General features: G+C 42.0%; 1 protein-coding gene across 14 annotated transcripts in view; it reads right to left on the minus strand.

The window, feature by feature from the left end:
• Window positions 1–27,484, minus strand: part of NRXN3 (neurexin 3) — a 1,774,776-nt gene that overhangs the window by 381,785 nt on the left and 1,365,507 nt on the right. For all 14 annotated transcript variants that reach the window (XM_043920656.1, XM_043920646.1, XM_043920650.1 and 11 more), the window contains one exon: window positions 24,543–24,724. In XM_043920656.1, the coding sequence (XP_043776591.1) occupies window positions 24,543–24,724 (182 nt within the window). The remainder of the gene's footprint in view (window positions 1–24,542; window positions 24,725–27,484) is intronic.

Raw genomic sequence — 27,484 nt, forward strand, 5'->3', positions numbered from 1 at the left:
TTGGCCTAGGTCACAGTTATCATGGTCTCTGATTGCCAGTGTGTTATGTCTATCAGACAACTGATTGCGTCCAGACATAGAGATATCTGCAATCACAAAATGATACCAAAATGGTAAAATCTTGTCAGCAGTAATATTGAAGCTGAATGAGATTCTTCTAAGTGCTCAAATACACTCCCTAACTGAATGTACTGTTTACTTAAGAGAAGAGCGATTACTCTGCCTCTGAATTACCTGTTCCATGGAAAACTTTGCCACTTGTCTGTCCTTCTAATCAGCACTTGGAGATAGATTCATGCCCCTCCTCACATTTTTAAGGTGCGAAAGACCATATCTTAACGGTTTATACAATGCTTCCTTGGCAACCTTTTGAGGGTTCTGGTAGCAGTATGGAATTCTCAACATTTTGCCAAGTAAGCTCCAATGGTTTCCCCAAAGCCTTGTGGTTGCCTTTCTCTTTTGTTAGTAAAGGTAGGATCTATTTGAGTTCAGGAGTGGAAAAGCCAAGAAGACAATCTCTTGGTTTCAGGTTTTCTTCTTCCACTCTGGTAGCCAATACGACGGGAGTGCCCATAAATAGAAGAACGTGGAAGCTGAGTGATTCAAGGAACAGATTGTGGAGGCATCAGGGCATCCAGGAAGTCCAGGAAGGAGAAGGAGCCTGGGCTTTGGCTCTAGGTGCCCCTGGATTTAACTCTGGTCTCAGCTGTTTGCAAGCGGCAGGAACCTTGGCAAGTCACTTAACCACTCCGAATTTTGGATCCTCAACTGCAAAATGAGGATAACAGTTTCCACCTTTGAGCTCACTGAGGGGATTATGGGGAAAAACAAAATAAAAGCAAACCTATATGCTCATATACATATACACCCCTGCATTCAGTTGATGCTTTATAAATAGTAGGTATTTTTACAAGAAAATAGCTATTCTTTTTTTTTCCTCTTCTGTGAAGTATTTGTTTTGGGTTGTGCCTTCCTTGGGCTTTCTCGTGAAAGGGAAATTATTAGATACTGGAAAGGGTGTCTAATTGCATCTTGCAAAGGGTCTTCTTCCTTCCCCAGGTTAACTTTTACCTACACTCCAGCTGGAGCGAATATTCATATTGATGATTATCTATGCTAATCACTTAAAATGGAATAAACAGGACATCTTAAAAGGGCTTTAGAAAAAGGGAACTCTAAGAGGGGACCCTTCCCATTTGTTCTTGGCTTATCCTTTGAGGAAAATGAGCCATGTGCCTATGGTTGGGAGTTCAATTCCAATACAGACGCTAAATTACCTGGCCTTTGTGAAAGTCGCTCAGTTGTGTCCGACTCTTTGTGACCCCATGGACTACACAGTCCATGGAATTCTCTAGGCCAGAATACTGGGGTGGGTAGCCTTTCCCATCTCCAGGGGATCTTCCCAATCCCAGAATCGAACCCAGGTCGATCTTTACCTTGCAGGCGGATTCTTTGCCAACTGAGCTATCAGGGAAGCCAAATCTCACCCAGTGATTTTTCCTTCTCGGCCAAGAGGGCTGTGGCTCGAGGCTCACCTGGTTGGACTGATGAGACACTGGCACCAAGTCAGGAGCCCAGGATATGCCTGAAACTGCTCTCCATTAGAGATCTGCTTCCCCTGTGCAGTCCATAATGTAAGGCCACAAGCAGGGAGAAGTGTGTCAATGCAGCAAGGTGAGGCACGAACAGCCCTGGAGTTGAAGACCACCCCCTGAAAATAAGGCTTGTGCACACCTATAAAGAATATTGTTTCATCCTGGTACAACCAGATAGGCCAATACAACCTGGTTTCCAAAGGGAACGGTTGTACATAGCCACCCTGGAGGTGGAATGCATTCTCTCCCATCATGCTGACTTTCCTGAAACAATGAGGAGCTTTTCTGTGTCAAGCATGATGTTGTGCACATTACATATGTGGTCACATGTAAATTTCATAACAAGTGTGGGAAGTATACGCTATAATGTTAAAGTACAGGTAGGGGAAGTGACAGGTGACTACTTAGGACAATCCAGGAGGAAATGATAAAGCGAGGTTCAAAACGCAAGTGGTCCTGACTCTGAGATCAAGACACTGTTGGAAAGATGCCTTGTTGACTTCCATTGACAACGCCCAAAGAGGTCACTCCAAAGGTTTTGCACTTTCTTTGAGTCTCTCAATCTACCTTTGCCTGTGTTGCTTATGGCAGATGACCTTAATTATCTTTTTTTTTTCCCCCACTAGGAAGCTTAAGGATATCAGAGGTGAACTTCCTTGACTCTCCTCATCTTCTCAGAGTTTTGGTGCAATTACTCGAGCCCTACGCACTTCTTTGCTCCATAGGAATGGTGTTCAAAATTAAACTCTCTACCTTGATTATTCTCCCACCCTTCCCAGGCTTCTCCTGCCCCAGGCTGATGAACTTTGTTCAACTCTTCTCCCATGCATTGGTAATCTCTGCCTTTGTGCTGGCCCCTTCCCTCTCTCTGAAAATGTCTTCAGTTCACTTAAGTTCAGTCAGTTCAGTCGCTCAGTCATGTCCAACTCTTTGCCACCCCATGGACTGCGGCAGGCCAGGCTTCCCTATCCAGCACCAATGCCTGGAACTTGCTCAAACTCATGTCCATTGAGCCAATGATACCATCCAACCATGTCATCCTCTGTCGTCCCCTTCTCCTCCCGCCTTCAATCTTTCCCAGCATCACAGTCTTTTCCAATAAGTCAGTTTTTCGCATCAGGTGGTCAAAGTATTGGAGCTTCAGCTTCAGCATCAGTCCTTCCAGTGTATATCTAGGACTGACTTCCTTTAGAACTGAATGGTTTGATCTCCTTGTAGTCAAAGGTGCTCTCAAGAGTCTTCTCCAACACCACAGTTCAAAAGCATCGATTCTTTGGTGCTCAGCTTTCTTTTTTTTTTTTTTTTAAATTTTTTTATTAGTTGGAGGCTAATTGCTTCACAACATTTCAGTGGGTTTTGTCATACATTGATATGAATCAGCCATAGATTTACACTTATTCCCCATCCCGATCCCCCCTCCCTGGTGCTCAGCTTTCTTTATGGTCCAACTCTCACATACATATATGACTACTGAACAAAACCACAGCTTTGACTAGATGAAACTTTGTCAGAAAAGTAATGTCTCTGCTTTTTACTATGCTGTCTATGCTGGTCCTAGCTTTTCTTTCAAGGAGCAAGTGTCTTTGAATTTCATGGCTGCAGTCAACCACATGCAGTGATTTTGGAGCTCAAGAAAATAGTCTCTCATTGTTTCCATTTTTACCCCATCTATTTGCCATGAAGTGATGGGACTGAATGTTGAGTTTTAAGCCAGCTTTTTCACTCATCTTTGACTTCCATCAAGAGGCTCCTTAGTTCGTCTTTACTTTCTGTCATAAGGATGGTGTCACCTGCATATCTGAGGTGATTGATATTTCTCCTGGCAATCCTGATTCCAGCTTGTGCTTCATCCAGCCCGGCATTTTACATGATGTACTCTGCATAAAATTTAAATAAGAAGGGTGACAATATACAGCCTTGATGTACTCCTTTCCCAATTTGGAACCAGTATATTGTTCCACGTCCTGTTCTAACTGTTGCTTCTTGACCAGCATACAGATTTGTCAGGAGGCAGGTCAGGTGGTCTGATATTTCCATCTCTTGAAGAATTTTCCATAGTTTGTTGTGATCCACACAGTCAAAGGCTTTGGCATAGTCAATAAAGCAGAAATAGATGTTTTTCTGGAACTCTCTTGCTTTTTTGATGATCCAGCAGATGTTGGTAATTTGATCTCTGGTTCCTCTGCCTTTTCTAAAACCAGCTTGAACATGTGGAAACTCATGGTGCACGTATTGTTGAAGCCTGGCTTGGAGAATTTTGAGCATTACTTTGTGAGTGTGTGAGATGAGTGCAATTGTGCGGTAGTTTGAACATTCTTTGGCATTGCCTTTCTTTGGAATTGGAATGAAAACTGACTTTTCCCAGTCCTGTGGCCACTGTGGAGTGTTCCAAATTTGCTGGCATATTGACTGCATCACTTTAACAGCACCATATTTTAGAACTTGAAATAGCTCAACTGGAATTCCATCATTGCCACTAGGTTTGTTGCTTGACTTGGGACTCCAGGATGTCTGGCTCTAGGTGAGTGATTACACCATCGTGGTTATCTGGGTCATGAAGAAGATCTTTTTTGCGTAGTTCTTCTGTGTATTCTTGCCACCTTTTCTTAGTATCTTCTGCTTCTGTTGGGTCCATATCATTTCTGTCCTTTATTGTGCCCATCTTTGCATGAAATATTCCCTTGGTATCTCTAATTTTCTTGAAGAGATTTCTATTATTTCCCATTCCATTGCTTTCCTCTATTTCTTTGCATTGATCACTGAGGAAGGGTTTCTTATCTCTCTATTTTATGCTTCCTTTATCTCCAAAACGAATACACACCCTTGGTCTTTGAGTTGTATCTCCTTGAGGTAAGTAGGGCAAAGATAGCCCCCATTTTCTCACATCAGCAAACTGATTATCACAAGATAAGTTGCTCTTCCTCAAGTCCCAGTGGCTCCCTGGCAGCAAAACTTGGCATAAAACTCAGGTCTTCTGATCCTGGATCCCAATGTCACTCTGTTCAGTACCAGTGGTCAATCAATGCCCGTGGGTAACAAAGTGAGATGGCCTTTTATATGCAAGGTCAATGCAACAAGTTCCACTTTTGTTTTGTCTCTGGAGCCTGGAGCCCTGCCTCGTACACAGAACAGAGTTGCCAACCCCCGGTGCCAGGGCCCTGCTTGTGACAAGTGATGCGTCTGTAATTATCACCTTGCCCAGACATCATAACCTGTCCTCCCAGGTGTGAAGGCCCATTAATAACCCTCCAGGGAAGGGAGGTGGCATCTCAGATGCAGGCTGGCCACGTGACCTGCTCTCCCATACGGGGTTCCCCTAATCAGCACGCACATGCCCTCTAAAGTGTCACAACACTCATTGTTTCTCAGCCTCCCACAATATACAACCAGAACGCAAGCGCCCTTATCATTCAATAACACTCCCTGATACTGAAAGCGGGAGAAAACAGAAACACTCCAAGAGGGAGGAGAAAGCTTGTTACGTGAAGAAGTGATTAAGGTTGTACCACAGGCTCTCACACAGCGGGAGACTTCAGATTTGCTGAGCTGATACCCCTTTACCCCTCAACCCTGCCTCTGCCCTCATCCTCAGGCCTGGCAGACTTCTGGGGGACAGCACCCCTCCCCCCATACACAGACTGGAGATGCCTTGATGATAAAAAGCAAAGGAAACTGTGGAGTCTGTGTTCCTGCTCTGCTAAAAGGGGTTTGAGTCATTGCTTTCACCTTGAAAGGAAATGCAGTTTGGTACAGAATGCCAGGTTGGGAGTCTGTCCTGGAATTCAGGATTGGCTTTGGCCATAAGCACACATTGGAGCCTCAGTATACATGTCTGTGAAATGGGGAGGAAAATGCATGCTACAAAATGAGATGTAACGATATAGGGCAAAGTGCTTCATGTCTTCAGAAGGAATGATTAACAAGATGATAACAATAATAACAGCAAACACTGAAAGGCCCCTTAGGATGGGGCCAGGCAATGTGCAATGGCTTTACAGGAAGTCTCATCTAATTTAACACTCACATCAGCCCATATGAAACTTTGTCATCGTTTCAACTGGTGAGGAAACAGACATAGTGAAAGGTCGCTTGGTTGAAGTCATAGAGCTATTAAGTGACACTGTTGAGTAACAGAGTTAGAATCTGGACTCAGTATGTCTGGCTCCTGCGTGTGCTCTTATTAAAGGGGTCTGCTATGAAATCAAAAGCTTTGACTTTCAAGTTGGAGAGAGAGACAGAAAGACAGAAAACCTTTGAAGAGGGTTCAGTAGGAAGCAGGAGCGAGCAGAGGTTACTCAGGCAAACAGTGCCTCCCCGTTAACTAAACCTATTGACTCACCCTTTTCCTTCTCCATTGTCCGGGAGCTCAGTCCCCACTTTCCCAAAACTCAAAAGAAAAGCTGGTCTTCCCCTTACACACCGAAATCTGGGAATTATGAGGCTTGCGTTTTATGTCCAGCTTTCTCATTAAGCAGCTCTGTGACCAAAGGTAACTACGTCTCCAGGTCTCCATATGTTCATCTCCCAAATGAGGGTTTGCAACGACAGGCGCTCTCCAGCCCATCCCTGTTTGTTCTAGGCTTCCTACTGGGACCTGCTGGGAACTGCAGCTCACTCTGCAGCATGGACAGCCCACCAGGGCTGTGGTCTCCAGAGTGCGATAAGCATCCTTGGGAGATGCCGGGTATGGTTCACTGGGGTGATGGGGGAAAATACCAGAACGTCTACGTATCAAATCTTCATCTTTAAAAGATTCTGATGTTTCTGCATGTTTTGTAACAGAAACAACACACTAGAACATGCGTACATTACATTAAATACAAACATACTTTTAAGTGGTGCACAGTTATTTTTTTGTCCAGTATGTGAGACAACCAAAACTGTTTGGAGACCATGGTACCAGTGAGCTAATCTGCTTTTGCTCTTTGCAGTGCCCCCTGAAGGCTATACCCAATTTGCCATGTGGATGAAATGTTAACCAATGCTGACAGAAGTAGACTAGAACTTAGAGCTAGTAGCAAGGTGGTTCACGTGGCAATTTGATTTTTCTTCCTAAAATTAAATGTGTAATGATGTTTTTTCAATTCAAACTGCAGAGACAGGAATTATAATATTCATAATAATATTATTATTATAAATGATAATACTGGTATAAAAGCTCCTATATTAAGGGGAAAAAAATCTTATTACACAACCATATTTGAAGCCTGGATTTTTAAAGAATATCTTACTTTAAAGGACAGCTGCAAATATCTAATGGGAGCAAAACATTTTCTCAAAGAAAGCTCATCATTTCCCCTTAAGCTTCCAGGATTATTCTAATAATATGTTAAAATATATGGAAACACATTGCCCTGATAGATTTCTTTACCATTTGGTCTATTTTTCTGAGTCACAAAATACATTAAGTTCAACTTTGAAGTAATCCTCTCCCCCATTTGATTTCTCTCCCCAAAATCAAATATTCACAGTAATAACCTGGGATACGACATGCTATTCTGACCTCTCTAGTTTGGGGAGAATATTGAAATATCATAGAAGCTACAAAGATAGACTCCAAAAAAAAAAAGGTATAAAGGTTGGAAGATAAAACATTTGAAGAGGAATGGTGAGAGCTACATTTATAAAGTCTGACAAAGCAATGACTCCAGGGGACAAGATCACAGCCTATAAATACCTTGAAGGTAACAATGGAATTGAAGGGAAAGGATTATTCATAGTCTCAGAAGATGATATGACTGGGAGCAATGGCCTCAAGCAATGGAAGAAAATGTTTAGGTAAAAATGTCAGGAGCGAGGGAAAAAGAAATTCTTGACTCTGTGAGGAAGGGAACAGGAAAAGCAATCCCAGAAGAAGCATGCCAAGCATTTTGATACAGACAGTTGAAGCCCCTGAGGAAGAGACGGGACTGACAAGTGTGCTCCTCAGTCAGAAGCCACCACTTCTGTCAGAATTCAGAGCTCTCAGACATGAGTCCCTGAAAGGCGGCCCCCTTCAGGGAAGGCAGCTAATCAAAGATCTGTGTGAAGACAGTTTGTGTGACGTGAATAGTCAAAATCAATAGCCTGACACGCTGATGTTGTAAAATTATGAATTAAAACATAGGGAAATGTGTTATTTTCTGCATATTATATATAATGTCACATTTTAGAAATTGTGCACAACTTTGCCCAGGTAGATTAATAAACTCTTCATTGACAAATTACCATTCTGTATTCAATGCGAAGGTTCTTCAAAGAGCACAAGCTAAGTTGAACTACTGGGTTAAAATCACTGAATGTGTTATGCTAAAGAACGGTTTTAGACATGAACTATATGAATATACGGGAGCCCCGAATATTTTAGAGTAGACAAATATGTACCCTCAGGACAGTAATGTAAAAGTCAACTTCAAAGCTCTTCTAAACTAAATATTTTAAAAAGCTGTGTCTATGAAAATGTTTGAGAGCACCATTTATACATAATACTGAGGCCAACAGTGCTTCACCGTTAGCTAAATCTAAAGGTGTGACCCAAAACTGTTGATGCAACCTCTGTGTGAGGAGTCGCAAGATCAGGGGTCCACAGGAGTGGGGCAGGTCGGGGAATAGGTGAGGAAGCTGAGTGATACGTGTGATGACCAGGGCATGGAGACTAGGGGGCTGGACATGTCAGAGAATTGGCAACAGTCCCTTGTCCTCACCGACCCAGGCCACAGAAGGACACTGGTCCCGTGCAGCTGAACCTTCTGATTTTTTTTTTTTTTAAAGAAACTGGAAATCCCAAATTGCCTGTGAATTATCTGAGAATTAAAATATATTAGTGCATTAGATGAGATCGAAGGGACATGAGCTGGGCACATTCTCTAAACCTCTCACACTGAGGACAAGGGAGACCCTGGTTTCTGAGATCAGGAACCTGGAACAGCGAGCTGGAACTAAGTGGAGGAGGCGGGCTGATTTGCACAGGGCTGCCAAACACTGAGGAGATCAAAGGAAGGGAAGACTTCATCTTTGCTCTTCGATCGATCGAGTGAACCGAGGAAGGAAGAAGGTGCTGAGGCAACTGCAACAGCTCCACTTTAGTGTCCCCAGGCAGCTGCCCTGCATACACTCAGGCATCTCGTGTGCTGACCTGGCTCCTGACCTCCTGCCTCACTGGAGGTCACTGTGAATGGCAGAAAGTCCCTCTCAAAGGGAATCAAATCTTCAACTACCCTGAAGGCAGAAGGGGCTAGAACCATGGCTTCTTATGGACACCCACAGTGACTTCATAGGAGTTTGTTTCCAGAAGGTGCTGGGTGAAAATCAAGGCTGTTTCCCAAATCTAGCAACTCGAAGTTCAAGGTTACAGGGTGACTCTTGGTGGCCAGCAGGTGAATTGGAGTTCACAGAACAGTATTGTTCTGTTTAGGTTTTAACACACACACACATACACACACACACACACACACTTACTTGTCCTAATATGTGAAATGAAGTATTTTGTCTCAGTCCTTTGATTTTGGTTTCTGTAGCATTGACATGTCACACAAAACCGGAATAGTTGATGTCACATACAACCACATGCACAGAATTTAGCCTTAGCTCTTGCTATTTGGCAACATCAATTATTCTCCTGGAGAGAGACATGAGAGCTCAATCTTCATGTCACAAAGAGAAGTTTGGTCTTCCTGCTTGACTTGGGGTTTGTACCCTAGGAGAATCTTTGTTAATATATAACTTATACCAAACACTCACTTTTTTTTTTTTTTAATTAGAGGATAATTGCTTTACAATGTTGTGTTGGTTTCTGCCATACAACCATGTGAATCAGCTGGATGTATACATATCTCCTCTCCCTCTTCAACCTTGCTTCTAACCCTGCCTGCCCCATCTCACCCATCTAGATCATCACAGAGCATCAGGCTGAGGTCCTTGTGTTACACAGCAACTTCCCACTAGCTAGCTACGTTACACATGGTAATGTATACATTTCAACGCTACTCTCCAAATTTGTCCCGCCTTCTCCTTCCCACACTGTGTCCACAAGTCCTTTTCCTACGTCTGTGTCTCCACTCCTGCCCTGCAAATAGGCTCATCAGTACTTTTTTTTAGATTCCATATATATGTGCTAATATATCATATTTTTTCTCTTTCTGACTTACTTCGCTCCGTATAATAAGCTGTAGGTTAATCCACCACAGTTCAGTTGACTCAAATTTGTTCCTTTTTATGGCCAAGCAATATTCCATTGTATGTATGTACCACAGCTTCTTTATCCATTCATCTGTTGGTGAACATCTAGGTTGCTTCCATGTCCTGGCTATTGTAAAAAGTGCTGCAATGAACACAGGTACATGCGTCTTTCTGAACTATGGTTTTCTCAGGGAATAAGCCCAGTAGCGGAATTGCTATGTCATATGGTAGTTTTATTCCTAGTTTTTTAAGGAATCTCCATACAAACACTCACTTTTAATAAGCAATTTGTGGAAACACAGGGAAAACTTGCTCAAGTTGCCTTCTACGTTCTTTCACATCAATTATATAAATGTGGGTATTTCTTGGCTCTGTTTATAAAAAATTGATAGTAATTTACAAGCAGAGAGATAATGGTAAGTTCTCAGTTCCAAAAGGGGACCTGTTATGATATAGCCAATTTCAGATGGATCAAATATAACCGTTCTTTGAAGAATTCTTATAAAACAATGCTCATTGAAACCAGCAAAGATCTAGCTCAAATAAAAGATGAAGAGTTAAAGAAAGGGAAAAAAAAGACTTCTATGGTTTTCTCCAGAGCTGACTTACTGTGTCTGCATTTCAGTCCAATGTTTGCATGTGTTTAACGCACACACACAGCTTGAAGGAGGAAGCGCACACTCTGTGTTTTGCAGTGTTTGGGTGTGAATCAAAGGGAAACATGTGGTTCCGTTCTGTTCCCTGGAGCATTTAGTTAAGGGAAGGGAAAAATCTCATTTGTGCTGATATTGTCACCACAGGGGGTAATTTTGCAAATGCCTGGGCTGGGGGAGGGCAAGCTCTGGGTCATAGTGCAGACCTCACAGTCTATAGACTTGGACAGCGGTGTGGTCTGTCTCCAGGGAGGGTGGGTTTTCCTTTGGTTGACTTTGGTTTTCGTCTCTCTTTTTTTTCTCAGTTACTGATATATGGATACCTCTAGCAATCTGCTGTCTGTGAAATTTGGGTGGATGTTCTGAAGGCATCCTGCACCATTATAAAACAAAACAATAGGAACGATCACAGTCACTTCAAATAGTAAGGAAGAGAACTTGGGGGTGAAGGTGGTATTCTTTCTGTTTCCTTTTGGTACTGAAAACAAACTACAGCGGCCCTTGTGGTGCTCACAGCAGAGCCCCCAGCTGGTAGGAGAGTCATTTGCTCTGTTCTAATTGTAAGAGTAAGGGAGGTTCATATGAAGATTTGGAAAATAGAGAAAAGTACAAAGATGGAAAGAAGAGTTTGGAGGGATTTGCCACTCTGTTAATACTAGGTTGGCCAAAAAGTTTGTTTGGGTTTTTCTGTAACATCCTGAATAAACTTTTTGCCAACCCGGTACTTTACTCAGTTAAATATAGATGACCACAGGCTTTCACAAAGCTCTTCAGAACTTAGGTTCCGACTGCTTGCACCTACTGAGGACTGCTCCACCAGAGCGTAAGCTCCACCAGGCCAGGGGGTTCGACTCTTTGGTTTCATTCCTAGCACCTAGAACTTACCTGGCATGTAGTGGGAGGTGGTCAAAGTAAATAAATAAATAAATGAAGAAACTGTTATTCACTAATTTGCTAATCTTCACCTGCCTGGTTTATTTTAACTTGAAAATTCTATTTCTCTAACCTGCCTCTCATCTAAAGCAAAGTTTGTCATGTCATACATCTCACTATATGCCCCTGTATACATTCCCAACCAAACCTCTGGGAGATTTTTGTCTTTTTTTTTTTAATAGTTGCGCTCTGTGGATAGTCCAAGACCCTCCCCCATTGTACACTGTGTTCTGGGAAACACGTCACCCCAAACTCATTTTCTTCTTTCAAGCTTCAGTGTTGAATTAAACTTTGCTGTTTAGACATGCAACAAAACCCACTCTAGCATCGCTGATCTAAGTAGCAAACACAAAAGCCTGCCAACCTCAGGGATTAGGCATCAAGTCAGGTGCAAATTGAAGGGAATCTGCTCCTACTTCAAGAAATATGATTTCCAGTGAAAAGGTCTACCTTTCAAGTTTTCAACTACACCCTGCCACTAGACATTAAAAACTAAAAGACCAGTGGATGACAGCCCGAGGCTGCTGCACAGACATTCGTATTTGGTTTTAAATTAGAAATATATACAATTAAATACTGACTGCAGAGAGACTATGTGTGTTTCTATATTATTTGATATCATTTACAGTTTCACACAAGAATATTTGAAGATTTAGATAATAGGGTATTTATCACATATTGAGATACATGAAGGCATTTATCTAATAATCTCTGTTCATACAGACTACAATTGAGGGAATTTTTGTTAAAATTTAACAACAAAAGTCACCTTTGAATCTCCTGTTCCACCATATTGCATGCAAAACCTCAGATTGGTTTCCAAGCCCATTTTGCACAGGGGTATTAAAGAAAGCAGTTTGGGGATAAGTAGGTGCCTTATGCTGTTGAGATGAAAAAAAAAACAAAAAAACAACATACTGGGAAGCAATCAAATGCAATGTAAAATGCAGAATTTCTTTGAATCAAAAAATAAAGTGACTTAGGTCCAATTAGGTATTCTGCTTTAGGCAAAATACTGTGCTCCATCCCTCCATTTCTGTTTACCATTGTTGACCATGTGGATTAAAAAAAAAAAAAAAAATCACAGGTAAATTCTGCCAAATTTACCACATCTAACCTCAGTACTGAATCGGTAATTCTTGAAAGTGCTATGCATGACGTCAGAATAGAACATACCAACATTTACTCTTCTTTCCTTCCCCTAATGCTGCGGACAATGGATATTTAATCCTCTGAGCCATAGTTTCTTAATCTCTAAAATAGAAGTAATCTCATCAACTTGACAGCGTTGAGAGAAGTAAATGAGCTGCCACACACAAAGTGCCAGGCACACTGTCTGGACAATAAATAAAACAGCAAACACAGCAGGGATTGCAAAACCATGCATATCATCTGGTCAGAACACTAGTTTGCAATCGCAGAAGTCAACTGATGGAGTTCATTTCCAAAAGGGTTTAGCGAACCTAAGTACTGCTGCTTGCATTTTAAAAAGGGCTGGATAATTTTATACATCGCTAACCACCCAAACTAAGATAACCATCAGGGTAATCAGATTCCATGTTTCACTGAACATGGTGATCACCAGGATCAGGGGATTTCTTATTTAAGGAACTAAAGGATGACCTTAAATCCAAACAGCGTCCCTTAAAGTGATGCTACAAGGGATGAGTGACAAGGTTGAGATGCACACCCTCTGAGGAGGACAGGAAGTCATGGGATCTGGCAGTGGGTCAATTCCTATTTTGCCTCTGACCCCCATCTGCCTGGTTGCTAACCTTCCTATTGAAAACTATAACCATAACCATTTTAGCATCTTTTAGGTGTCATTCATAGGTTTCCAACCACAAACTCCTAGGCATCAAGAACTCAAGTGGGTGGTGGGTGTGTTTAGTCGCTAAGTTGTGTCCCACTCTCTGTGACCCCATGGACTGTAGCCCTACACTCCATGGGATTTCCCAGGCAAGAATACTGGAGTGGGTTGTGATTTCCTTCTCCTGGGGGTCTTCCCAACCAAAAGATGGAACCCACGTATCATGCATTGCAGGCAAATTCTCTACTGCTGAGCCACTGGGGAAGCCCCAAGCAGGTGGTATGCATGACAATATTACTATGAAAATGATCTTATTTAATTTTGTAAGTCTTTCAAGGGTAACCAGGCACATTCACAAGCATTCTCTCAATCGGCCTTGTCTACCATTCTGAGCCTGGCACTATCTATATCTCTACCGTCCACTTCAGATGCCTGCTGGCTGGTGACAGAGCCAGGACCAGACGCTATCTTCTGGCTCTGAGTTAGTCATGCTTATGACAACCACCAGGAGAAGAAACACGAAATGACTGATGAGAGGGCCAGAGTGACAAATGTTAAATGCTGTGAAAATCAAGAATAAAGACAAAGAAGATGGCCCCACAAAGTGATTTCAAATGACAGAGGTTTGACTAAATATATGGGGGAGAAAGAAAAAAGTTTTAAAACTATTTGGCTTTGAAAACCTCTCCCAAGCTTTTTGACTTCTATAAAACCTCACTACCTAGGTCTTCCCTGACCCCCTGGCCTTTTCTTTCTTAGCTTCCTTCCTTTTCCTTCTTCCTCTTGTAAAGGTAGGTGCATATTTTCCAAGTTCCCACTCACTTATCATCTTAGAGATCTTCGCAGTCCTGAGTCCCCACCGTCACTGCCAGACTGAGCACCCTCAAGTCCCTCTGTCTGGGCCCTCTCCCTCGTCTGAGTTTACAACATGCTTCCTATTGGGACTCTCCGCAGATGGACTTCTGGATGCCTTATACTTGCAAAACCAAAGTCAAACTACGATTTTATTCTCAAATCTATTGTTTAATGTGTACTCTCTTTTATTGTTTTGGAAATCGTAACCTTCCCAGTCTAGAGATTCCTTACTTCTCTCTCTCTCTCTTTTTTTTATCCAACCAGCTAGTGATACCCATTGATTCCATCTGGGAAATGATCTTTTGTTTTATCCTCATTCCCTTCATATGATCATCATCATAGAATAAATCCTTTAAAATATTTTTCCTGGACCACTTAAACAATTGCCAGCTATTCATTTTCCTAAAGTAAAGAAAAATAGAAAGTGAAGTCGCTCAGTCGTGTCCAACTCTTTGCGACCCTATGGGCTGTAGCCTACCAGGCTCCTCCATCCATGGGATTTTCCAGGCAAGAACACTGGAGCAGGATGCCATTTCCTTCTCTAGGGGGTCTTCCTGACTCAGGGATCGAACTTGGGTCTCCCACATTGTAGGCAGACACTTTACCTTCTGAGCCACCAGGATTTTCCTAAAACCCACTGAAAAATATTATTTCAACAGAGCCAAAATAACCTTCCTAAAAATTAAGCCTTGGGGATTTTGTCTTCTACTCAAAAACTTTCAAAAGGGCTTCTCACTGCTTTCAGAACCAATCTGTCAATATGACATTCAAATTCTCCCCATTATAGGTTCTCCCCACTACAGGCCTAAAGTACCTGGAAAAAAAAATAATAATAAACTTAAAACATTTCTGTCATTAGTTTAGCATCTACTATGGACCAGAAAAGACTCATGAAACATTTTCACACATTATTACAAATCTTTACACAGACTAGCCATGTAGCATTATTATTTTATGTGTGCGTGTGTTAAGTTATGTCTAATTCTTTGTGATCCTATGGACTGTAGCCTGCCAGGCTCTTATGTCCATGGGATTCTCCAGGCAAGAATACTGGAGCGGATTGCCATGCCCTCCAGAAATGTCAAATAATTCACCCAAGGACATAGAGCTGTTTGGAAGCAAAGCTATATTTTTGAATCATAGACCACTTGCCTCTAAAACTTGGGATCTTTCTGCCATTCCACAGTCTGCTCATTGCCTCAAGTCATTTATTGTGGACAGACTGTATACCTAATTTGAAAATACAGCTTGCATTCTCCTCCTTTGAGGTTACACTCACGCTAGCATCTTCATTTGGCATGTTCCCTCTCCAGATTCCACCAGTCAAAATCTGACCCACCCTGTCCATGCACATGTCTTCACTGTCTACAACCAGTAGTATTCTTATCTTCCTTGGTACACCGCCCATCTTCCCTTAAAACAGAGCTCGTATACAGTTTTTATTTCCTTCCTTGAATGTTTCACATCTCTACCAACTCCAAATAAATTGCGATTTTGTAAATATGTGTTGAATTAAAATGATCACTGCTACACTTTCTACTCTGAAACTTTCATTAGGAGAGTAATAGTAATTAAGAATCAGAACTGGATCTGAATGCCTGCTCAGCCGTTTATTAGCAGTGCTAATCTTGGGAAAATTCGCTAGCTTCATTAAACATTAGTTGCCTCATTTATGAAGTGAGGATATTAATAGTGACTACCTCACTGAGTAGTTGTGAGCTGATAATAAAATAAAGTAAGCAAAGTCTTTGCACAATACCTAGTACCTGGTACTTTGTCAGTCAATATTTGTGGCAAGTGACGGCAATGGTAGTCATGTAAGATGAACTCTAAAGATACGGTCTGAAATAAATGTAGGAAATAATCACCTATGCCATTAACTTACCTGCCATCTTATAGACAATAGAGTAGAAAAATAAACTGAATTAAAAGAGGTTAACTAAGGAGTCAAGAATAGAATAGGAAACATTTTAATTGCAATCATCTCCTCTCATCCTGAGTATGAACTGACTTTGGGATGAAGGTTAGTTTGGTCGATCAGCAGGGCTTATCTAAATGTCTTTAAGTGATTCTAGGTTCCAAAGGTGTCATCTCAGGCTGGGAAATGACAGGTCTGGCTGTCAGTACCATCTTTGAGGCTAATACAATTGTACAGTTCCCTCTGCCATCTATCAGGGAAACACTAACAAGATGAAACAGCCCCAGTGACAGCATCAGGATCTAAGCACATGATGCTATGGGGTGGGTGGCTAATGAATTCCCCAATCAATATGCTGAGCTCCGAGCCTTCTGAATGCAGCCAGGGAGCTAAAATCCATCATCTATAGCTTCAGGGAGTCAGTGAGTTATTTCTTGCCCTGGTGCACTGAGCAATACTCCAGGAGTAATGACTAGTAACAGTGTAAGCGGTGGGTCAATGAGATAATTCATCTAAATGATGGTGTTAAGGTAGGGCTGTCATTAAGTCATATGAGCCCCAGCACTCACGGGATGGTGCCTAGGGTTTGCTTGCTTGCTGCACTTGGCATTCATCTGTCAGAAAAGCCTCTGCTATTCAGAACTTGTTCAGTATTTGATAACTGCAATAATCTAGGATATATGCCACCAGGTTGGCTTTAAATCAGCAATATCTTGATGCTTCCTTAGAATTTTATATTAGTTAAGTTGGACTCTCAAAGGTCTGGTTAAAAGTCCATCTATTAATTAGGAGATTAAATACATTGTTTCCTGAGTTAAAAAACAATGTTAATTGAATAAAACAATACCAAAGCTATCCATGATTGAAAATGTACTATATGCCAGGAGCTATATAGTAAGAGTTGTATTCATATTATCTCCTAAATGTGTAGAAAACCTAATTTCTCATATTTTAATTACCATGTTCTTTCAAGTCCATTAGCTCTATGTGAGCCAAGGTTGATTACAGAATTCCCAAAACATAGCAATTAGCATGGCACGTAAAAGACACTCAATTCACATATAAAGAATGCCACTCAGGAGCTAAACCCTCTTCATTCTGACTTTCTAAATTTATATTATATATATATGCATTGATGATTCTGAAACAGGACTGCCATCAGTTAACAGTCAAAGTGTCAGCGGTGTCAGTGATAAATGAGAAAGATATGGTCATTTGGCCTCGCTTCTCATAACTGTCTCCCAGCTATAAAATATTTTCCACATGCATTGTCAACTCAATTTTTCCAGCTATATTACTGTACATTTCATCTGTACACTAAATTTATCATTCGTTTTTCTTTTATGTCTGAGGACTCAAAATTCTATGAAACACTTTTTATCTGTATATGTGCCTTTACGCTTCCAGTTTCCTTGACAGCAGCAGCTACTCACCTCTGCTCAATCTGGCTGGACCCACACTGGGATGTTCTTTCCAGCCATGACCCTTTCTGGGCCCTACTGATGCCCATGAATAGGGCCAAGCCCCCTAGGTCTTTATCTGATGCCCATGGTGGGTCTCAAACCACTTTCACAGCATCCTCGTCTAGGAAGATTTGGCTCTCTTGATGGTCCTGCTTGCTGTTACTGTTTTCTTCTCCTCCTCCTCCCTCCATCCCTGCCCCTCCTCCCCACCCACCTCCATCCCGGGGACCACGACCACCACCTCCTCCTCCATCTCCTTCTTTTTGCAAGATGGTTCATACAATTGAAGAAGGAACTTTAGGGCAGGATGGACTATGATTTCACAGGTAAGTACAGAGCCCTTTGGAACATGAAGGACAGTGGAAGCACAGTGCATCGCCTCGTGACACCTAGGGACATCATGGCCTACAGTGAGGCACTGAGGATGCTGCAGGGGTCTACTCAGTCTATTGACTCAACCAGGACTCGCTCAGCCAGAACTGGGCTCTTCACTGCATGCTAACAGGACCCTCCAAACGTCTCAACTGTAGATGTGAGTAATTCAAAAATTTGCTTTTGATCAGATAAAATAGGAATTTGCTTGCAGAAATTGTCTCAGTTGACTTCAAAAACACTTAAAATGAAATTCTGCTTTTCATGATAAAACACTTCCTTCCACTACTTTTTTTTTTCTCCAATGAAGTCATCACCTGCTAGATATTTCATCAAGAAAACTACCCTTCTCTTTTCATGCAGTCCTTCGCCAATAACAACTTCTGAAAACTTTATTTCATCTGAGCCCCGGGAAAATCATATGAGGTCCTCTTTATCGGTGCCCATTTTAAAGAAGAGAAAGGAGAGGCTCAAAGCAGTGGAGCGACTTGCTGAAAGCCAAGTAGCTCACTGGACATGGACAGAAATGAGACTCAAATCCAAGTCTTCCAACCACAAATTAAGCACATTTTTCTACTGTGGCATTCTGCCTCTCAACACCATGCGTGGAATCAAAGTCAACAGATTTAGATCAAAACATCTTGGGAACAGCAAAGATCTGAGGAAAGACACACAACTTGCATGCAGGTGCTGCCTCTGGTTCAGCTTACATAAGCAGTCACTCCATCAAAATCCCCCGCCACTCCCTTCTCCCACCTTCTCCTCCAACTCCGCCAGGCTGGAACAGCTAAGCTGGGAGCTGCAGAGAGGGTCCCCAGCAGGCCCTCTCCACAGAAGTGGCTAATGATCTGGAAAAGCTCCTAAGCCTCGAAAACCCAAAGAGGTCTTTTTCACTAAGAACAAACAGCAGCTGAAGGAAAAGCAGAGCCAGCCTGCAGCGCGTGGCACTCTGTGGGAAGCGAAATTGCAGCTGGTGGATACTTTTGTTGTTTCCCTGTTCTTCTTCTCTTGACTTGTGTTACCAGTCTTGAACGCCAACACTACTCTGGACTCCCCTGCAGATTCCTCCACGTGCCATGCCTGAACCCAATCCAGTTCCGCCACTGGCCAAATCCAGAGATGAACCTAAGCTAACAGCCAGCCAACTTCACTGAAGATCAACCCAGAGGTTGATGGTTTACTGCGAATATCCCACACACAGACAGCCAAGTGAAACATCTGGGCCAACAATTTATAGATGCAATAGATGTGAGCAACAGACCATTTATCATAATTCAGCTCTGCTCCCATTTTTCCTCCAGGAGTCTCTTCAAGTGCTATAAATTATGGAAAAACAATACTATACAAGCCAAACTTAATAAATATCTGATTTCCCAAACTTGACAATGAGAGAATACCATCAGTCTTTTTTATCGGTTTTTTTTTTTTTTTTGGAAGGGGGGTGTTGGAAAGAGAACACTGTGCCCTTACAAAAACGGGGTCAATGTGAACAATAACCCTTTCTCCTCTCCTTTGTTTTATGTTAAGTGTCTACATTGTAAGTCAGGAAGGAAACAGTTGGGGAAGGTTACAGATTCTTGTCAAACAAAACAGGTGCCCTGACACATAAATTTTCACTGTTCCTGAAAGGCTCATAATTAAAAAATGAATCCAAGAGGATTTACTGTAAATTACACACAGAAAGAAGAAAATTAATAGGATGCCTTTTTTACACCCTGCATTAACTACATAAAGAGAAGCTAGTTCTTGCCCAGTTCTCCCCATCCTTCTGTTTTTCAGGTGGTGAAAGGAGACTGTCAAGAGTTTCATGATAGCAATGGCAAGCACCTCATGGTAATCCTTTCTCCGGTCGTATTCAGTTTTGTCCCTAATTGTATAAAGAAGGTGACTGTAACATAAGACAGCTCCATAGACACAAGGTCAATAGGCAGATGTCATTCACAACGGATAGCTTCTCTCCAAATACTGAGCAGATTAATTTCTCAACAATAGATTTCAATGGAGGGAACTTATATTTGAAGTAATGATTTGTAAAAATCCCTCTGCCCTACGAGACCCTCCCTCCATAGAAATTGATTTCATGAGCACACATTTCAGCAAAGATTTTTTTGCCTTTGTTAGACACATCTCATCTATGATTTCATTAATATCATGATTAATAATTGACACAGAAAATAGTACATCACAGATGCGTAAACCAAAAATGAAGAAACACAGCTAACTTGAAGCAAACAGTCTAAATTATTTTGATCTCTTGGCCTTCTCTGATTTTTTTTTTAATGATCTAATTCTTGTCTTGTTCAACAAGCCTATTTAATTACCATGAGACCCAGGTGAGTGGGAAGATGTTTGGTTTAAAAGAAATCAGCCCAAGAAGGAAGAGCCCCTGTTCTTTCGGCAAGAACAACAGATAACGTGAGCAAAGTGTAAAATAGGAAAAACTGTGCCTACAGCATCTCTCCAGGCCTGTGTGGGTATCCCTTTCTTTGTACTAATTCTTTTTACCCCAGGGCAACAAAGCCTTCATTCTGACCAAGCTCTCTCCATGAATTCCTGCCACTCCCCCATGTCGTATGTCCCCAAACTAGTCATGCTGATTTATTTCTCCTTCTTGCTCTCATGAGTTTGAGTAAGCTTCCGGAGCTGGTGATGGACAGGGAGGCCTGGCATGCTGCAGTCCATGGGGTTGCAAAGAGTTGGACCTGACTGAGTGACTGAACTAACTAACTTACTCTCAAACCCTGTCAGAGCAGCTGACTTTAGCCTGGTGGGGGAAGGAACATAAGAAGCTGACTAAAGTAATTAGTCAATGACTCAAGGGCCTCCAGGGGAATATGAGCTGAAAAAGATACCTACTTCCCCAAAGAGTTTTTTAGGTGTGGTGACTTTAGGATGGCAAAGGAAGAGATATGGGAGACTTCAAGCGTGTGAAGAAGGACGGTGAAGCCTAGAGGAAGTGGAATAAATGGGCAGCCCGCTTCAGTCCTTACAGCCCCGCTTCCACACAGGTGGCAGACAAGGATGGTGGAAGCCTGAACTTCCACTTGCTTTATTTGCCTTCTACTCTCCCAAATCCTCCCAATGCAAAGCTTGCATGGAGGGAGCAGCACTCAGAGCTGGCAAGCAGGATGACGTTCTCTGCATTCCTGCTCTGGTGTCTTGACAACAGGCAAGTCTTGTTTTAGAGAGTGGTTGCTCATCCTGGCGTCAGACTCCCCAGTGTTCTTGGGAGAGAATTTTCTCTTCCTTCAGATAGGTTAAGTTGGGGGTAAAAAGGGCTTCTTCCAAACACCGTGTTACCACTGCTCAAAAAGTCAGGAATTCCTAGGAATTGCCTCTCGCAGCAGTTTACAAAACACAAATTCTCAATCTCTCTCTTCATGTCTCTCTCTTGCATGTGTGTGCGTGCACACACACGCTAATTTCAGAGTTTATACTCTTTTTCTGTGCAACGTATTAGCTTGACAACCACTCAGGAGTAGCAGCAAGGTACTTTTGGTTGTTTCCACAATTAACACCCACGCTCGAAGAATGCAGCTCTGCCCACAGACCCTGGCTAGAGCCCATCTCTAGGCAACTGTGTCATCTCTTGCTCACGCCCACTTGATTGTGTTTTCCCTTGGCCCTGGGATTTACCCTGCCTTCACGTCCTCTTCACACCTGTCATCGCTTTCACTGGTTCTCTTCTCCAAGGGTCACTGCAAGGGGAATGAAATCCTTTGCTGCCTCTCCAACCCTTTCAGCTCTGAGTAATGGCCCTTACATTCCTTTCTTTCTGAGTAATTTTCTTTAGTACAAGGAAACAGACTATGTTTAGTAAACAAATCCATGTTTGACAGATAGTGAAAATCACATAGAATTATCTAGTAGGCATCTGAGGCTTCATTTTCCTGATGCAGCTACCTCAGTGTCCAAAGCAAAAGGCTGGATTTCGTCAAGTTCTTTGACCTTCTCTCCACTATAGTAAGGAACCTTCCTTTTCCTCTGCCAATTCTGATGTCAGTTTTTAATCACATGTTCTTTATATCTCTGTGAGGACGTTTGCCCAGTCTAGGGCAAACATACAATTTTATACAATAGGTCACCAACATACAATCTGCAGCCTGTTCTTATAAGCACATTTTTATTGGAGTACCATCACATACACTTTCTGTCTCTGGCAGACACCAGAGATATTGCACCAGTGAATAAAAGATGATTTGAAAAGAACACACCAGTAAAGGAGTCCCCATGCTCCAGAGGGCCAGAGATATGTCAGGTCCATTCCAGAATGGTGTGGTTTTTTCACATCATAGGGTCTCTTTTTCTTTCCTCAAAAAATGCCAGATGGCATTTCCTAACCCAAGCTCTGAAGGAGAATCTGTTGGAATTTTCCAGAATGTTTAAGCAATGAGAACATCATGGGAATCAGTTCACAATACCCAAGGGGGACATTCTGATGTAAAATTTCTTGTATGCTTGCTTTTAAAAAAGAGATCAAAATGGACTGCTTTGGTTCTCCCTAGGAGTTCCCAGGATCCTCATATCCATTTTATAAAAATGCTGCCAACTCCGAGTAAACTACCAGAAAATAAGAAAATGTTTCTCCTGAAAGTGGAACTGCTTTACAAAACACAAATAGGAAGAAATGGATAAACCAGCAGCACATGATTGGACTCGAAAAGGATGCTCATAGCTGTGCCAAATCATATTTTTCTTAGTAAGTCACACTGAATAAAAAAAAGAAGATAAATCACCGTGAAAATGCAAGTGAACTGGTAATAATAGCCTAGTTATAGCTGCCATGAAATAGTCATTAAGTTATATGCAGCATAAATCTCACAGAGTTTTGTAAATTATGGTGGTTCTTAGAGGCCAAATAAAGATAAACTGTACTAACTATGGCTGTGTTTCTCTCTGCTCCTTGGCATGACTTTTTAAAAGGCTTGAGCTCAGGCTCAGAGCACCATATGGTGCCTGAAGCATCTGAGGAAGTGTTAAAGGTTCACGGCTCTCCTCAAGACCCCTCTTCTGCATTTTGAAGCCAATTGCTTCTAACCAGTGCTTCTCTGCCTTTCTGAGCAGAGTCTTGGCTTGTTTTGGCTCACCCTGAGATCAGACAGGCTTCCAGCTCAAGCCTTTTCCTTCCAGCTGCTTCTATTTCCAAGGCCTGCTGAAGAGCAGGCGTTGGAGAGGCGCACTGTTTCCAGGGCTGAGCTTGCTGTAGGTTCCAGCCAGCTACCACCACCCCAGAGCCCAGCAAGGAAGCCTCACCCCACTTTCCTCAGTAGATGCACACGTTAGCAAAACTCACATTCAAAGATTACCAAGAAACGTCCCTTCTCCTCCTTTTTGGAGGTTGGGGATAATCCCCAGTTGCCTTTTCTTCTTAACTGCTTTATCCCCCCTGCTATTTAAACTGAATTCTTATTGCTCCAAATTAAACCCATTCTTTCTAGCCTTGTCACTGCTAACTAATGAGAGCAATTCCTCTCTTTGCTCTTGGTGGCTGCACTCTGGGTACTTATGGATGAGAATCATATTCTTCTCTAGCCTACTTTGCTAACTGCAGACTCACAGGTGATAAAATGGGTTAATTGTTGCTATAAAAATATTTTCTATCCTCATAACGAAGTAATTTTTTCCTCCAAATCATTTTAATTTCTTTGAATTGCACTGTGTTCTTAATGATCTGCAGTGAGTGAGGGCACAGTCTTATTGGGTTTACATATACAAGCAAAACATCGGATATATAAGACACATGCATACACCAACCCCTGGCCATTGCATTGCCTCTGTTTGCCCCACCCACTGTGGCCTCAGTTTTTACTATGTGTTCTTTACATCTCTACAAGAAAGCCTGCAGGCTTGGGCAGAGGTTGCCCAAGCACAGCCATCAGTCTGTTTTTATAAACATATTTTTATTGCAATATAATCACGCACATTTCTTTAATGATGGATTGGCCGTGGCTGCTTTCACATTAACAATGGCAGCGTTGAGTAGCTATGTCAGAGACCGCATGATCCGAAAAGCCCCAAGTATTTCTATTTGGCCCTTCACAGAGAGGTCCCCAACCTTTTTGGCACCAGGGAGCGGTTTTGTGGAAGACAATTTTTCCATGGACGGGGGTGGGGGTGGTTTCAGGGTGATTCAAAAGGCACTACATTAGTTGTGCACTTTATTTCTGACCTAATACTGCCGCTAATCTGACGGGAGGTACCAGTCTGTGGCGCAGAGGTTGGGGACCCCTGCTTTGGAGAAAACCTTGCCTGACTCCCAAATGTAGGCGATCACTGATACTCAAGATGGCCTTGCCACTTACACCAGTTGAAGATGAACCATACCTGGTCAGTCTCTTATTTACACCTAAGTGGATGTGAAGTCGCTCAGTCGTGTCTGACTCTTTGCGACCCCATGGATTGTAGCCCACCAGGCTCCTCCATCCATGGAATTTTCCAGGCAAGAGGACTGCAGTGGGTTGCCATTTCCTTCTCCAATTTACACCTAAGTGGTCTGCTAAATGTCTCATGGCCAAACTGCACAATAGAGGAAGGAGTCTGGACAGGACGAGTTTTGTATTTTCTATTCCCGAGGCACCCTCTGGGCATCACGGTTCACATCCAAGGGGGGAGGGAATGAGGCTTAACACACAGCACCCCTTAGGTGTGGCTCCAGCACACCGAGGCAAGGATGTAAGCACGGGCTCCAGTGTCGCATCAGCCTAGAATGTTCCACGGCAGTTATCTGGCTCACTCACTCAGACCACCAGGAAGGCAAGAGAATCCGGGCCCCAGCCCGGTACTCACGATGTGAAGCTGGAGGAAGTCGCCGAGGCCCGGGGCGCTGTCGATGCGCACCAGGATGCCGTCCTTCACGGTCGTGCTGAAGCCCACGGCCAGGCGGTCGGAGCGCGTGCTGGGCCTGTCGTTGGCCGGCCAGGTGTAGAGGATGAGGCCTCCGCTCTTCCCGAAGATGTACGTGGCGCCAGCTGCGAAACCAAGGAGAGAGGCAGCGTGAGGACCTGCAGGGCTCCTCGCCCGCGGCGGTCACCCCGCCGAGACTGCGCAGGAGCCGTGGAGCACGACGGCCTTCACGTGCCCGGATCCGGAGACCAAAGAGGGATGCAATGCGGGGGTTCAGAAGACGGCCGTCACCCCAAATTAAAGAGGCAGGCGACATGAGTTAATCACAAAGCAGATGCTAGCGAGAGGCGGTCCTCGCGTCTCCAGGTCCCGCTGAATAAGGGCAGAGGGCAGAGAGCACGCCATGTCTGAGAGCTCTGCTACCTTGGGACAAACAACTATTCCATCTTCTTCAGTCTCAGCCAGGACGGCATGAGAAAGGAACCTTCGGCCACCCTCTCAGAAAAGAAAGCCTGAGAAAACCGAGTTACATGACTCAACGCATTTGTCTATTTCACTCTTATATTGCTATATAAAAGGTGATAAACATTAATTGCAGAGGCCTTTAAAAAATTAACTCCATATTTTTTCCCCCTAGCTGTGACAGAATACCAGGCAAACCAGATATTTCTGACTCCTTTCCAAACTAAATTTCAAAAAGAAGATATAGGAGACACGGGGAAAAAAATTCAGTTGAATGAATTTTGATCATGACAAACACCATTCACTTATGACTAGTAGGTTCAATGGTGTTTTTAATATTTACTTGTGTTTCAGCTCTTATAATTCATAAACCCAAGGGTCAGTAAGAATACATTAATTTTAAAATACTTATTTATTTATTATTAGCTTTTTAAAATTTATTTTTATTAGTTGGAGGCTAATTACTTTACAATATTGTAGTGGTTTTTGCCATACATTGACATGAATCAGCCATGGATTTACATGTGTTCCCCATCCTGATCCTCCCTCCCACCTGCCTCCGCGTCCCATCCCTCTGGGTCATCCCAGTGCACCAGCCCCAAGCACTTGTCTCATGCATCCAACCTGGACTAGCGATCTGTTTCACACTTGATAATATAAAGAGGAAGAAAAATAAGGAAAATACTTATATCTCATACATTTCAAAGGTCTACTTTTAAAAACAAGTTTTTAAATCTGAATTTGGGGAAAAGTATGCAGATTTGGTAGCCAAAACAGCTATATCATTGTAGTTTCCACGGCTCTATGTATGTTACCCTTAGTGAGTAATTCCATATGTCATTCATCTCAAAGTTCAGAGAACATTTTGCACCAGATTTTCTTGTGTGTTTCCCACTGATAATAGTCCAATTCTTGAAACTGTTTTAAAGTAACATGAGACAAGCATTCCTATATCTCTAGAATTTTCTAAAAATCCCCAGCATGGGTCTACATTTAGTTTATAGAGAATATTGGGTTGAATTATGTTGTTTGAAGAAGAAATGAGTTATGCAGCCTGTTCAGAAATAACAGAGTAAGCTGCTATGAGGCTAGAATTAGTAGTATGTGTCATGTCTTATCCTTTTCTAAAGCTTTAAGCCACATTGTATTCTGAGGCATGTAGAATTTAATTTGTCTTTGAAAGGTCACTATTAAAGTTGCTCCAGTATGCTCGGTTTGTGTATTACATGTAGCATGACATTATTTTCCTTTTATGAATTTCTCAATTCTTAGGGGATGGGGGTCTGAAAAAGCCCTCCACATTTGTCTGGAGATTTGAGGATTATGGTATGGAAAGTTTATGTTTAATTCTACATGCACAATGTTTGCTCCTTATTATCCACAAGCACCTTCAAAGCCTCTTAAAATTAGAAATCTGGATATAATGATTTACCCTTAATATCTCTCCATCTGTGAAACACTTAAATAATTTCCTTTCTGTAGATGATTACAGATATCACCACCATTCCTTTTATTCTTTATTTGGAAAACTGAAGGTTACTCAGTAATTATTGTATAGAATCACTAAAAATGCAAATTAGCCTGTGACATTTTTGTGGCCATTTATAAAATCTTTCCCTGTTTGGTCCTAAATATATAGTGGATTCTGCTACAGGAGTAAATGCATAGTCTATCAGGAAATAATTTTGTCACTGCAAAAAGAAGAAGTAAAATACTGATAACAGTGACAACGTATACATGGTACATTACAGTTTGCAAAAGATTTTTCAAATTCATTAGCTGGATCCTCACAACAATAGTCCTATGGAATAGTTCACTGATTAACATTGTTTGGAAATAGAGACCCAAGGATCAGATTTAAATAACTGACACCCTCCTTAAGTCTCCACTTGGACTCTCCTGCCTACCAAATCCTGGCTTTACCATATACTAATCATAGCTTAATATCATTCTATAATAAACTATACCAAGGATATAAAGTTGACTGCACTTCATTTTTTTCACACCTTTTCATTAGAATGAAGCAGAATAAAAAAGGAAAAAAAGCCATAGTACACAAATCTAACATTTTTTCAAAGGTTAGTCTGACTTTCTGACTATCCATATAACTTTAGAAACTTTCTACTCTGCTTATATTTTCAACCACTGTCCTGTTCAGTAATTCCCAATATATAGAATACAAAGAGGAAGAGTATTTTAAAAGATAAAAACACAACTTATATAGAGAGACTAGAAGGTCACCATGACTGCAATTTTTTTTAAGTAAACAAAGAATGAAATTATACTATGACAATATTAGGATAAGTAGATATAATGTATTATTTCAGTTATTTTTATTGCTTCTGTTTTCTGAATTTAGGATGTCACTATGTTAGATAATTCTAACTTTATAGGTGAAAAGGGCACAAAAGGTACAGAGTCCT

Source organism: Cervus elaphus, chromosome 12, assembly GCF_910594005.1.
Source record: "Cervus elaphus chromosome 12, mCerEla1.1, whole genome shotgun sequence".
In the NCBI taxonomy this organism is placed as follows: domain Eukaryota; kingdom Metazoa; phylum Chordata; class Mammalia; order Artiodactyla; family Cervidae; genus Cervus; species Cervus elaphus.